This window comes from Oryzias latipes, chromosome 1 (assembly GCF_002234675.1).
Source record: "Oryzias latipes chromosome 1, ASM223467v1".
Taxonomy (NCBI): Eukaryota; Metazoa; Chordata; class Actinopteri; order Beloniformes; family Adrianichthyidae; genus Oryzias; species Oryzias latipes.
In genome coordinates, this window is record NC_019859.2 from 23,883,466 (window position 1) to 23,897,794 (window position 14,329).

A 14,329-nucleotide genomic window follows, 5' to 3' on the forward strand; every position below is an offset into this window, starting at 1 on the left:
GAAGGGAGATCAAACCCGTCATATATATTTTCTAATTAATCGCACTCTTGAAACTAACTGATATAATAAAGCCTTTCCTTTAAAAAAGAGAAAGTAAAGAGAAAGAGGGGAGGAATTTCACACATAGCAGGCGGAATGAACGATTTAATGTGATTGTTTCGGTCGAAGGGGACGTTTCCCGGGGCCTTATGGGGAAATAATGTCCTTATGAATTAAATAATAGGGTTATTACTTTCATTGATTTTAGCTGTCTGGGAATTTAGTGCTCAGCTTTGGTCTTAACCCGTCTTCCCCCTGCTGTTTTTCACCGCGGCTCCCTCCTCGTCCTCTTGTCTAATTATTTTTCCTGTAAGACCCCCGCTTCCTGCAGCGCAAACAGTGGAGTCACTGAGCGAAAATTATGTAAATATTATTAAAGGGACTCAGGCACGAAAATTCATTTTGGGTCGCCAAACTAAAGCTCTGTCCCTCGGATCTCCCTCAATTTATTTGCGACTTAAGAAAAGGGCGAGGTGACCGGGAGGGATGAGGGATATTTAGCCGGGCTGTCAACGGCGCTCCTGCGCGCACCGGGCGCGCCAGAATTAATGGTTTTAATAATTGGGATTTCAGTTTCTGGGGGAATCGATGACAAACACGCTCTTTTCTGGACAGGTGCGCGCGCAGACACACAATTCTGCATCCAAACTCCCTCGATATGTTAACAAAAAGAAGAAAAAAAAGTAAAAATAACACAAAATCATAACAACGCACGCCCAGCACATCACTCTCCTCCTTTTTTCTCATCCTATATCCTTATCTGTTACCCCCCCCCCCCTCCCCCAGGGGACTCACAGTCCTATTAGAACAAATGACGAGGGGCCCAGGCGCTTTTGTAGAAAGGCGCAGGCAGGCAGGCGGGTGCGCGCCTGTCCTATTATGTGCGACACATGATCAATAGGGCGATAACACAGCAACATCAATATAAGCGACAGAACAATGAGGGATATCATCGAACATCTATCTTAATATAGCCGACTACAAGGGCCGTCTGACAGCCGCGGCAGCTCATGAAAATTCCGCCCCACGAATCTTCCTCCATCTCTTCTTCCTCCTCCCCAAATAGATGTCTGCGCGCGCTTACGCACACGCGCACACACCAACGCTGCAGCTGGTGCGGCTATTATTTTCCCATTTCAATTTGACATCCCTGCCTTTCATGCTAATTCTATTATTGTAGGAAGTTTATGTGATTCCGTATCACCAGAAATCGGTAATGTCTAATAACCCTTTGGGCTGAAAGGAGGGGAGAAGGGGGGAGGAAAAACTGCCTCCAGACCCGTGGCAGCCAGTGGGAAAATAATTACTTTCATATCAAAACTCAGCAGGAGACGCAGGGCCCTACAGCCCGCGGCCACTAACCTCATTCCAGCTCGGCCCTTCAAATGAATAAATTTGTTAAAGCAATAAATACAAACAGCCAGGCGGACTTGAGCCGGGCTCTGGCTCACTACACAGAGGGAAAAGGGGAATTTATCTCCGGTAATGTGACGAAACAACTCCCTTTTCTCCTATACTCCCTCAGAAAAAAACAGGGATTCAATTTAAACAATAACTTTATTTATCAAAAGGTTTTACATATAAATATCATTTTCTAATCTTTACAATATCTGAGGATCTTTGTTGTGTGTTTTTATTGAAGCCTATTTGTTACAAGCTGTTCACCAACAAAAAAAGAAGAGGTTGTGGAAACCTGTGTGAAAAAAACTGTTCACAGGTTCACAGTAAGCCTGCAGAGGCCATGAAGCTTGATCACACCTTATGATTAAAAAATAGATGAGGATTAAGTCTCCTGATTCCTGATATGTTTCAGAGGGTTTCGGCAGAGCTTTGGGAATGTTTGAATAGTCTTTATAGTCCTGCTCCTTTGTTTATGTTTGCTCCCTGCAAGTGTTAGTCCATATCGACATCCTCTCCATCTGTGCCGGGCTTTTCTTGACAGTCTGTGTTTGGCTTCAGACACTCAGAGAGGTCTGGAGAGGCTTGCACCTCCCTGTCGCTCTCTGCAGACTGGCAGTCGTTGGTTCTTGCCTCCGTTTGAACTTCCAAACTCTTCTTCTCCTCGCTGGTGCAGCTGGACTGCGTGCAGCTCAGCCTGGCTGAGGCCGCTGGAGCCCCGCTGCTTTGTGAAGGAGACGCGGGGACGCTGCTGCTGCTGCTGCAGTCACCACCACACTCCTCTCTGTCCCTCTCCTCCACTCTTTTGCGACTGTGGTGATGCTGTGTGTTACGTTCCATACTGTCCAAGTCTAAAGGGTTGGGGACGCTGCCAAAGGTGGACAGGTCACAGGGTGTGGGACTCCCTCCGTTTGGAGCACACCGTTGTCCTAGTCTGTGTATGCTGTCCTGACAGGACGGGACTCTCAGCGCTGTTTGGGGCACTAGAAAACCCAAAGGCTGATGGGTAATTGGGTAAAGCAAAAAGTGGCCTTTACCCACCAGTGCTCTCTGATTAGGCAGCGAAGGGAAGTCCAGCTGAGATTTCCGTCGAGGCATGGTGTCTGCTAGGAGGCTTTCCACGCTGAAAGGGTTTCGTTTCTGCAGAGCAGAGGACCTCGGACCTTCAGGACTGGAGCTGTGCGTGCTGCCTGGAGAAACCTGTTCCCCCTCTCCCGCGGTTCTTTGGTGGCTTTGTATTTGACTGAAGTCATGTTGTGTTTGGTCACAGCTGGTTTCGGTTTGGTGTCCTCCTGCACCGTTTGTTGCTGGCAGTTCGATGTGAATGGTCCCGTTCACGTTTGACGGCTGTTGCTCGCTGTCGGTGAACTGGGAGACGCCGCTGTCGCTCTCTGAACCTCCAGGTGTGTGGAAGCTTTCACCCGACAGAAGTTTATTCTGCGACTTCAGCAGCTTTCTCTCCTGTTTCCGTTTCTTCTTCTCGGCCCTCTCCCGCTCCCTTTGTGCGATCTCCTCGGGGTCCATGGGCTCGCCACTGCACGTGGTCGGATGGGAGTTGTGAGCGGGCCGGCCTGGCCCTTTCTTCGTGTTTTCCTTTTTCCTCCATTTAGCTCGTCTGTTTTGGAACCACACCTGTGCACAAGTACACAAAAATAGACATGAACAGGTTTCCATGAGCAGTGAAAACTGTAATCAGCTGAGAGGCCGCTGCAGATCACGTTGTTGAAGAGCTGATAAAGTGATTTGACTGCGTTGACTTTAAGAGTTCCAGAAACACTTAAGTCTAAACAAAGCTGTATCTCAGAAAAAAACAAACAAAAAAAAAACCAAATCAAGATTCAATCATAGTTTCACTAACTTTTTAAGCTTACTATGTACTCCATACTCCTTTATCAGGGAGAAGACACATTGTAGTTTTAATTAATCATTTACTCCTTTAACACTTTAACACAATTCTTGAGTTATTCATGTTGGTGTATATTTTTGCCTTACTTTTTTAAGCAATTTTCTTTTTTGGGGTTATTGTGGTTTCATTTAACCAATTTTGTGCTTGTTTAAAATAACCCAGGACAAGGTTTGTCCCTTTTAAACATGAGAGTTGGGTTAAAAATAACCGATTTTTAACTATGGAGTTTTTGTGTGCTGAAGTAAATTTATTATGAGATTCACATTTATACAATCTTTCCATTCTAAATCCGTGTTGTGAACTATGGGTTAATGACTGCAAAGATAATAATAATAATAATAATAATAATAATAATAATAATAATAATAATAAGTTATTTAATAGCAAAGCTGGTTGTGTAAAATATTAATTTTCATATCCTCAAACACAGAAATATTTGTACTAAAATCTAAAGCTGACATTAAAGATCAATTTAATAAATTTCCTCAAGTTTACAAGGAAGCTTCTGTAGCTTTAAGCACCAATAGCCCATATCAGGTTAAGAGGTCACAGCCGCGGAGCAGCTGATGCGCATGTGCGCCGGTGTTAATCACCTGTGAGTCTGCGTAATGACCACCTATGCCAATTACATTTAACGGTACCAAGGCTAAATCAGGCATATCCTTTCTGTGAATATTCTTTCACCAGCAGACCCCCCCCCCCCCCCCCCCTCCAAAAAAAGACAGGGATCTTCCCCCACCTTCCAGCCCTCACTCCCCGGCCTCTGGGCGCGCGCACGGCCGCATGTTCGGCGCTGATAACACCAGGAGTTTAGCATGCGCAAGTAGGATTCGCAAACATGGCATAATGAGTGCGGGAGACCAACATCATGAGCGACAATAGCGCTTCTTAGGAATGGTTAGCGTCGCCTCTATATCTTCACCCGGCAAACCTCTCCATAAAGGAGCGTTAAGCAGCTTGGAGGAACAATAATCTGAGGTTTATAGAAACGGAATCCCCAAACAACACAGCAATTCTGAGGGCTCTGTTTCTGTCCAGCTTTGAACCATTCAGCACGTGGATTGTGTGTGGTGTCAATCCAAATTCATGCCCACAACCCATGTAAAATCACCCAATTGGATCACATTCTAGGCATCTTGCAGCTAACTTGAGATGAATCATGGTCAGTAAATATGTTATTATTTTATAATGCTATTTATATTTTGTAAGAAAAAAATATTATTTTATTTTTTTCAAAATAACCCATTAATAACTTTTGAGAATTATTAATAAATGTATCCCTTTTTAATAGTTGTTTAAAAAGTTATTTTATAGGTTAAAATTAGATCTGTTCATGGATTTCCCACCCAGTTTATTTAAAATACAAAAATGAAAATTGCTTGACAGTTGATTTAAGATGGCATTAAAATATTAAAAACAAAAATATTTTGGGATACACAAAAACTCATATAGAATTCAAGTATTGGGTTATTTTTGAACTTATGTATTTTTGCTTCCCTTTTTTCAGAACACTCTTTTAATTAAATGACAAATTAATAGATTATCAAAATGCTTAAAAAGCTTGTCTTTTCATTGATCACTGTCAGGTATTTTAGCATGGGGATGTCTTCAATACATTGTTCTGCACAATATATATTTTGTATAAATTCTAATAAATAAATAAATAAACAGTTTTAACAAAATAAATGAGTTCTTGTGAAATTCAACCTTGAAGAAAATAAATAAGATAAATTAAGAAGGTGTTTTTGTTTTTACCTGAACCCTGGACTCCACCAGGTCCAGCCTGAGAGCCAGCGCCTCCCGCATGAACACATCTGGATAGTGGCTCTCGTTGAAAGCCTTCTCGAGCTCCTCCAGCTGCCACCCCGTGAAATTCGTCCTCGTGCGTCTCCGCTTGCATCCGGGATTGTCTTTATCGGGGTCCCCGGAGTCTGCAGGCGCGCGCACGTGTTTGCACAGGCGAGCGCGTGTTAATAAGCGCGCGCGACAGACATACACACAAAGAAAAGATCCATTGCTGTAGTTTAGCTTTTCCTAATTTATTTTCTTTTATTTTCAAACATACTTTTGAGGTGATTAGTTTAATTTTAAATCATTTGATAGTTTAATAAACGAAAGTATTTTTATTTTCATCCCAGAAATATGTTCTTTATTCCGACTTATTAAATCAAAACAATATTTTTTAATATAACACTGGAACATTTCAAATGAATATGAAAACTAAGCTTAAGTCATTTGTTTGACCTTAAGTATTTCTTCATTTTTAAAATATTTGTTCTCATTTCTTCCTCAAAAGCTTCAAACATTACTGAGGTGTTTCTGTGGATTGATTTTCACCTCTAAAGAATTGGTCCATTAAAGCTAAACCAAAAAGCCGAACTTGGATGCTGTACAGTCAGAGTGGTCCAGGCCTACCTGAGAGTTTGAACTGCTGGCTGTCGGAGGAGAGCAGCGGGTTGGAGCTGACCACAGACGCCGAGCAGGAGCCGTTTAGTAATCCGTCAATAGAGAAAGGGACGGCGGACTGCAGCTGGTGTCCGCCCGCCAGCTCATAAACGTGCTGGTGGTGATGGCGGTGGTGATGAGCACCGAGCGGGTACGGGAAGCCCACCAGCCCGCCCAAGGAGCCTCCGAACTGGGCGTGAGGATGCTCGAGGACGCGGCTGTCCATGCTCGCCGGGGATGCGGCGGGGACCGAGTGAAGATGCAGAGGGCGACAGTGTGGCTGAACATGCAGTCAAGAAAAGTCAGGGAGTCGACAGAGAAGCAGCGGGAGGAGGAAGGGGAGCGAAGGCGAAGCGGCAGGGGCGCGCGCGCACTAACCCTCGCGGCCACCGTGCTGTCTGTACCGGTGCTGCGGAGCGAAGGAGCCCGGCTCTGAATAGGAGCTGCTCAGCGTTTACGATCCAGCCGAGATGTTAACCCAGCGCTTTGGGGCGAGCTCATTAGGACTCCCCCATCTGCCCGCTCGGCCAATCAGAGGCGTTAATCGCACTGTGACGTCAGAGACGCGGTTAATGGAGTAAAAGCAAAGCGAGTTTGTCCTCTTTTTTTCAGTTTTTTTTCCCTCTTCTGGATCAATCACTAATTACCTGGCACACTCTTTAATTCGGAGCTGTCCAAACAACGACATCCAACTGAACGTATCAGGAAAGTACCTTTAATTCCAGCCTACAATAAAACTGAGAGCCCCTTCCTCCTTTTCGGTTCCCGTCATTGAGGTAATTGCTCAAGCTAACGCCTACAGACCCTGTAAGTGTTTTTGCAGGGGCATTCAGGGCCAGATTGATCCAATAACAGTACTTTTATTTACCCCCTCCCCCACCCCACCCCGAGCTTGTCACATCATATTCTCAAGTACAAGCCTCTCTCCTCACACACAAACAGCAGCCCTCTGCATCCACTGCCTGACTTTTCATGACTTCGATTTTTCACCTGAACAGTTTACACTAATGTTCACTTGTAAAGTGGACTGTGGTTCACAGCATGCAGCGTTTCCAGTGAGAGAAACAGACTTGATCAGTCCTAAATTAATCCTGGGAGGAGAGGATCAATGGCTGGCTGCTCTAGCTGGAACTATAAAACCACAAGTTTCCTCAAATAAAGATTAGAACTGACCAAGTCAGTATAAGTAAGGGCAGTTTTGTTATCTTTCACATATTTATAATCACAAACTGATTTACAGGAAAATATAAGTATAAAAGAAACAAAACAGAAGCACAAATCAAATTAATAAACTAAATTAAGCAAAAAGTTGAGTAATACCAGAACACTAGGAACAGTATAAGGAAGCATGAAAAGTAATAAAAAGAACAGCAAAAAGAGTCTGTTCTCAGTAAAGCAACTTTCTTGGTAGGCTGTGTTGGACATGTCTGTATATGTGTGTATATATATATATATATATATATATATATATATATATATATATATATATATATATATATATATATATATATATATATATATATATATTCATCCATTTTCTTAACCTATTTTATCCCTTTTACAGACACAGGGTTGCCAGAGCCTAACCAGGGGGTGAAGGCAGGGAACACTTTCTCACCTTGAGGCAAAGGTGTTAATCACAGCTCAACTGTGCAACATTCTATTTCTATTCTATTTTATTCTATTCTATTCTATTCTATTCTATTCTATTCTATTCTATTCTATTCTATTCTATTCTATTCTAAAGGATCTATTCTCTTTTTTGTGTGTTTTCTCATTGCTCTACAAAAATTCAGACTCAAACCTTTCCACAACATGTGTTAAAACCTTTTATTGCATTAAAAACAATGTCTATTTTCATAAAAATGCAGAAACTTTCAAAGAAAAACACAAAGTTGAGATACATTTCCAAAAAAGTAACTGTAAAACAATTTTGGCCTATATTGGCTTTCTACAAAACTGATGTGAACAGAGTTTTCTTTCATTTTCATGTTTATTTTTGGCCTAGCCCTAATCTATCAGTTATTTATGCCTAAACTGACCCTGTTGAGCAGCATGTCCCAATTTTAAAGATTGTTGGCATGCATGAACATGAGAAAAACCCTAGTAGTATTACTTAACAACCATTTAACATGTGATGATCTTAAATTGGAGGATTCCATCTTTGTTGTCTTTCCATTGTTTCCCAGTTCATTTAATCTATTAACATATTTTGTTATGCATTCAATTTATCCTGTTTTCCCTTTACATAGGCCATTTTAAGATTATAGGTAAAACATTTTATTACGAATTAGAACAACTTTATTTTTTCTTTATGCTCTGTCGTTCTAATTTCCGATGTAGAACATTCATATTCCTTTCTGAATTACAAAAAAATGAACTGATCACACAAAATAAAGATATTCTATAAAATTCGATTGCTCCAAAATCATAGAGTTAATTTTTTTTGCCATTTTATTTGTCCTTTTAACAACCAGATAACCTCATTTTCTCTGCCGCTTCCTGACTCTGGAGAGTGACACCAACGCTGGGATATAACCAAACAGTCACTTATTATAACAAGCACTTGTTCATGGAAATAGGGGTGAAACGGGAATATTTTAGCAATGAGACAAAAAAAAAAAAAAAACAGGCAATGTGCTTGAAAGTTGTCCCCTTCAAAATAAAATATTGAAAGAGACCCGCAACCTCTTAAAAGCCCCTGATGAATTCTTTCACAGGTCAAGGTCATTCAGGTGGAAGCACAAATAGCAAGTTGGTATTCATGGTAAATGAATGACACATCCTATATAACATTTGTGCTCTTGAAACATTTTTTTCTGAAATAAAAATACATGAACTATAGTTGTAATAATGGGTAAAAGGGAGTAATGTGTTTCTTGTTCGCAGTGGGGAAAAAAATGCAAAAAAATAACTGATGAAAGTAGCTTAAAAATGTTGTTAAGTAATACTCAAACGGGGCAGAAAAAAACCCTCCTCTGTGTGGTTTAAATAGATATACATTTGTTTCATTCCAAAGCTAATTAAATAAGTGAGTTATAGAATCATCAACATACAAAATCTCCATAGGTTAAGATATTTAGGGAATACAGTAAAGATGAATCACAAAAATATAGATATACAACTTTAGTAAACTTCATAAAGAACCATTCCAGTTCAATAAAGCTGAGCTGAATGTGTTGGAGTTTAGAGGAGTCCTACGATATAAAAATGCGGAAGATTCTAAAAAAAGAAAATGTTTGCAATTAATATTTCAAGTTATCCCTTTTCATGTAGAGCCTGGCCTATTGTGTGGGAAATGGTGCTCGAATTGAAGTGTGCATTAGAAAATGGAAAATGAAAGGTTTGGAGATTTGCAATCATGGCATAGGCCAGGAGCAACCGGGTGTCCAGGTGGACACCTTTGGAGAGGCGATGGAGGGAGGAAGAGGCAGAAAGATTATACATATAAATTGTAAACGGTGTCGCAGGGGCCAAATCTTGCCTGAAGCGGTGACTGCTTCATTTTGTGTTAAATTTCTTGACAGAGAGCCACCCTCGTGCTGGTGAATACTGAATGGTAATCAGAGCTGCTTGAATAAGTGCCCCCCCCCACCCCCCTCTTCCATTACTGTGAATTAATTCAACGTTATTTATCCAATTTCTAGAGCTGACAGAATGTTAATTTGAGTTGAGATTTCCCTCTGCTGTTCTGCCTATGACCCATAGCCCTGGGATTGGCATGTTGTAATAACCTGAATCTTTCACCAGAAGCTCCGATAATTGTTACCTTATTAGCATGTAAATTGTTTAATTAATATTATTATGAAGAACCGTATAATCCCTTCGTTACTTGACCCTGAGTCCACACACGAGCAGGCTTTCTGCATTTCAATGTCTTGTTTTAAAATGAGGTCTTTAATGTTGGCTGGTTGTCAGGCTTTAACACCCCCCCCCCCTCCTATTTCTGAAGCCACTTTGAACAGTTTGAGAGGTGCTTTTTTATGTCCGTCTCCCTTTTTTATTCCCTCTGTTTCCTCTTTCTTTGCTGCTCTTTTTGACGTGTATTTGTTTTCATGCTGCCATTTCTGAAATCAAACTCTGATGCTGTCTTGTCGTTTGCTTAGAAACACTTTTTTTTTTCCAATCCAAGGACCCCTGCTTTCACTTTCCCAGTGGCTGTGTGAGCCAAACACATGCGGCGCTGAATGAAAAGCAGCCCTTGACATGAGGTCCTAAGAGACTGCAGCATTTAAATTCGCTTTTCTTCCTTCCTCCTCCTTTTTTGCCGGGCACAAGTGACATTGTCAGATGCTAGCTTTAATTAACTTGATAATAAGATGGGCGACTCACACACAGGGCAGGGTTCGGCTTGCTTTGCCTCCAGCCCTCCTCCCCCTCTCCCTTCTTTTGCTGTGTGCAGGCAACGCCACTCAAGGAGAAAAAGATAAAACCAAAGCAAAACACTGGTCCCCACTGCGCTGACACCATTCAAAGCAGTGGTCATCTAAGATCTGAGGGAGTCCACTGAGATGAACAAGAGCAAAAAATATTTTTTTAATTTAGTCAAAACAGACATTAAAGGTCCTGGCCAAGGATTGGTGGGGGCTCAGATAAATAACAGTTTGTCAAAGAAATGCAGTTTAAACGTTGCTGTGCTGGTGCTCTTGCAATCATATATTTCCATACAACTTTCTTAATATAATGAAACACAACAGTTTTTACCCCTCAAGACTAGAAGCAATTTGATTTTTTTAAGATGGGAAACTCTTCCTCTTCCCTTTCTGCTAAGATAAAATGAAGATGCTTCTGCTTCTTATCTGCTTCTCATCCATTCCTTTTATGGGTCCCTGCCTTGGTCCCCAAAACTCTTTACATCTAACATGATCTATTTATTTATGACACTCTTTCTTGCCCACTAACTGAATTTGAAAACTGATCTGAGTTAGTGTGACATCACCAAAAGAAAATGGCTTACTTCCGGCTCCAACGAAATGGAGGCAATTTAAGTCACCATTTTTTTTTGGTGATACGGACGCTCCTATGTTGGAGCCAGATGTCATCAGAAAACAGTGATTGGTCCAAACCGGTCTGAGTCAACATTTCTGTGGCAACCACTTTCACCAGTCAGGAGTAAGCTTGTTGGAAGTCCACACCCCTTTCAGATATTAAAAGAAAAAAAAAAAGATTGTCAAGACCATGTTAGAAAAAGGTAACAGAGCAACAATGTTTTTTTCTGAGAAATATACAGGGCTAACAAGGTCATGAAAACCTGGAAAAGTTTTGGATATTGAAAATGCAATTTTCTATGTCCTAGAAAAGTTTGTGAAAAGTGGCATCTTCTGAAAATGTTTTGGAAAAGTCATAAAATTGTATGTGGATAATGTTTTGGATGTGCGAAACATTGAAAATAGAATAGTTTAACGTGAGATTAGAATTGAAATTGTGGCAGAAGTTTATTCTTCGTTGAGATATAGCAAGTCGAGTTGTCATCTGTTCAGCGGCATGGCACTGCTATCGGACATGGATTGTAAAATGCTACAAAATGCCGGGAAATATTGCTTTAACAACAGTGGCTTTTCAAGGAGAAGTATCAACTGTGGCTACTGAAAGCCCCTGACCAGAAATGCAAAATGCAGTTCTATTGACCAGTTTGAACTGTTTGTCCACTTATTTTGTTTGTGGGTCAATTCCGACGACTATATTGGGCACAAAGCAGCAAAGTCCATGGCTGACCTACTGGATGCTCACATTGTGGCTGTGGTCAACTTTGTCCACCTCGCTATAATTTTATTTTTATTTTCGCTATATTTTCTGACTTCCCTATAATCTTTTCCAAATAACAGTTGTAGTAAAAAAAATGTGTTATGGTAATTACACATTTTTAGATTGCTCAGAAAAATGTTCCTACTTTTTTCTGATGTGTTAAATTTGAGCACTGTGGCCCTGATGACTTTTTTTCTTCTTCCTCAAGATTGAAAAAATACTCCTTGTTGATGTAAAAATAAAGGTTGAAACTCTGTCATGACAAGAACTTCATTGATCCACTTTTCTGTTGTATTTGAATCTTTTACTGTGAAGCCATATTTTCATTTAAAATCACAATTTTAAATGAAAATATATTAAAATGCTGCTTTTTATAGAAAATTTTAGGTTTGATTAAAATATATGAATTAGATTAATTGATTACATGTCATAATAAATTAATCACACAAAACAATGTGTCTTGGTTTGATTAAGCAGCATCAACTACAATCATCTAAATGAAATGTGTTCATTTTTAGATTTGGAAATTCAGTGAAATGCTTTGGAAAAGTTATGGAAAACCACTGCTAACAAAAGTGTATGAAGCCTGAATAGAATAACTGAGTATTAGCTGTGTATTTCTTCATAGAAGTCTATGAATTTTAGCTTCTTACCAGCGGGTACCTCCTATTTAGGGGGGGGGGTCCACTCAGACCAGCTTTCGTAAACAGTTAATGGTCTTGCCACGGCTGACCTTCATTGTTCTTCCAGAGCAAACCTCCTCTCTAAATGATTCTCCACCTGCCCCCTTGCTCTCACTTCAGATCACACTGTCATCTGCAAACATCATGGTCCACAGAGATTCTTGTCTAACCTCATCTATCAATCTGTCTATCATCACAGCAAACAAGAAGGGGTACAAAGCTGATCCTTGTTGCAGTTCTTTGTCACACCTACAGAACATCTCACCGCTGTCTTACAGAACTTAAACATGCCACGCACAATTCCAATGCACTTCTCTGAAAGTGCAGATTTCCTCATCCAAACCATAGCTCATGTCTCTGTACCCTGTCATCTGCTTTCTCCATAGATCTACAAAAAAAGGAAGAAGCTTCTTCTGACCTTTTCTGTTCTGCTCCAGAAATATCTCCTCGAAGCAAACATTGCATCTTTGGTTCTCTTAAGTTGGCATGAAACCATACTGTTGCTCACAAATGCTCACTTCTGAGCTCTGTCTGCATTCCAATGGTCTTTGCCATAAATTCTTTCTGTGAGTTATCTATCAGCTTTGTTCCTCTGCAGACATCCATTGTTCTGAAAAGTAAGTACCAATACACTTCTCTGTTTCTTAGACATCCTCTGACTCTCCAAAATCTTGTTTAACAGCCAAGTCCAAATGCCTTTTCAGTCTTCATTCTTTGCAAGTCCAACCATCATTTTATCCTAATCTTTGCTGCTTCCTGCTCCCCAACATCCACCTTTTTACTCTGTGGTCTCTAACATTTTCCTCATTCATCAACTCTTCAATGTTTTTTTCCATCTTTTTGTCACACTTGTGGAACCTGTCAACAGATTTCTTTGTCTTCTTAAAGGTCTGGTCTCAACTTAATCATTTGATTAGTGTGTCAAATTTGTCCCACAGAGCTCATCAGCCTGTAAAATGGGCCACTTACTGTAATTAATATTCCCCAAAAATAATTTTATTGTATTAAACTTAAATTTTAATTACCTCTGGCTGTGTGGCAAAAAACAGACTCCAATCTTGGAGTCACAGTCTTGCTGTGGTAAAAAATATTTTCTTTATCAAATCAGTTTTATTGTTACAAATATTCACTATCCGATGAGAATTTTCACAACTGAGGAACAACAGTTTCATCATAAAGAAAAAGTCATGAGCTTTATTAGAAAACAAAATTTACCCAGGTGTCAGTCACAAGTTCTGAAGCTGCAAAGAACCAACGCAGTAGCTGTTTTAGGTACGGGCATGTTTGATAATTTGATGGTCTTTTATGTTAGCATTTAAACCAAGTGGAATGCTTTTGAGCAAAAAAACTATTTCTATAGTCCACAGAATTTTTTTCTGTTGTTTTGGGGGTTACCTGGTTTATTAGTGTTTCTGAAAAATGAGAGCTAAGTCTTTTAGTTCCTATTATAGTCACAAAGCTTTTTTCTTGGAATTTTGTTACAGATGCCATGATGTCCAGTCATAATTAATGTCATTATAGCTTTACAAGCTCTGACCTTGATTATAGCAAGCAAGTCAGTTCTTTACATGGTACTCTGGATTTTTTCTTCATGCTTTAATGTTTAAATAAATGCACTTGGAGTTATTGGGACCCTGTCACTTCTGCAAACGTTCAGTGTTGTTCCAGCATTTGGGGAGAATTGTTCTGGCTCTGTGACAGTGGGCTTTTCTAGAGTTCTACAGATTTACAAAAGTTTTATTTTTATTTTTTACTTTTCCTGACTGCTATTTGTCAGAGACTTTTTTATGTGATCTTCAGTTTATTTGGATTATTTTGTGATATTTTCTTTTTTGGGACTTTTTAATAACAACTTTATTAGCCAATTTTTGTTCAACCGATTGCATTTTTCACCAATTTTGGCAGTACTCAGGCCTACATGTGGTTAATGCATCAAAATTGACCAAGCCAAAAATTATGATTGTTAGACAATTGATCCACAATTTAGTAATTGTAATTAGAGTAATGCTCATTTTCATATGTACCTAGTAAAATGTGTAACCCCTTCCTAACAAATAAATGCCTATAAGTCATATGTGAAATGTTAGTTTTATTTAGTAATTCATTATAAAAA

At 39.9% G+C, this 14,329-nt stretch overlaps 1 protein-coding gene across 1 annotated transcript; it reads right to left on the minus strand.

Annotated features, from left to right (window-relative positions):
* Window positions 1-1,577: 1,577 nt before the first annotated feature.
* Window positions 1,578-6,274, minus strand: LOC101169335 (homeobox protein unc-4 homolog). Its single transcript, XM_023958737.1, has 3 exons — window positions 5,759-6,274; window positions 5,099-5,274; window positions 1,578-3,069 (listed from the first exon to the last, which is right to left on the minus strand). The coding sequence occupies exons 1-3, from the start codon at window positions 6,012-6,014 to the stop codon at window positions 1,933-1,935; spliced, it is 1,569 nt and encodes a 522-aa protein (XP_023814505.1). The 5' UTR covers window positions 6,015-6,274; the 3' UTR covers window positions 1,578-1,932.
* Window positions 6,275-14,329: the final 8,055 nt, after the last annotated feature.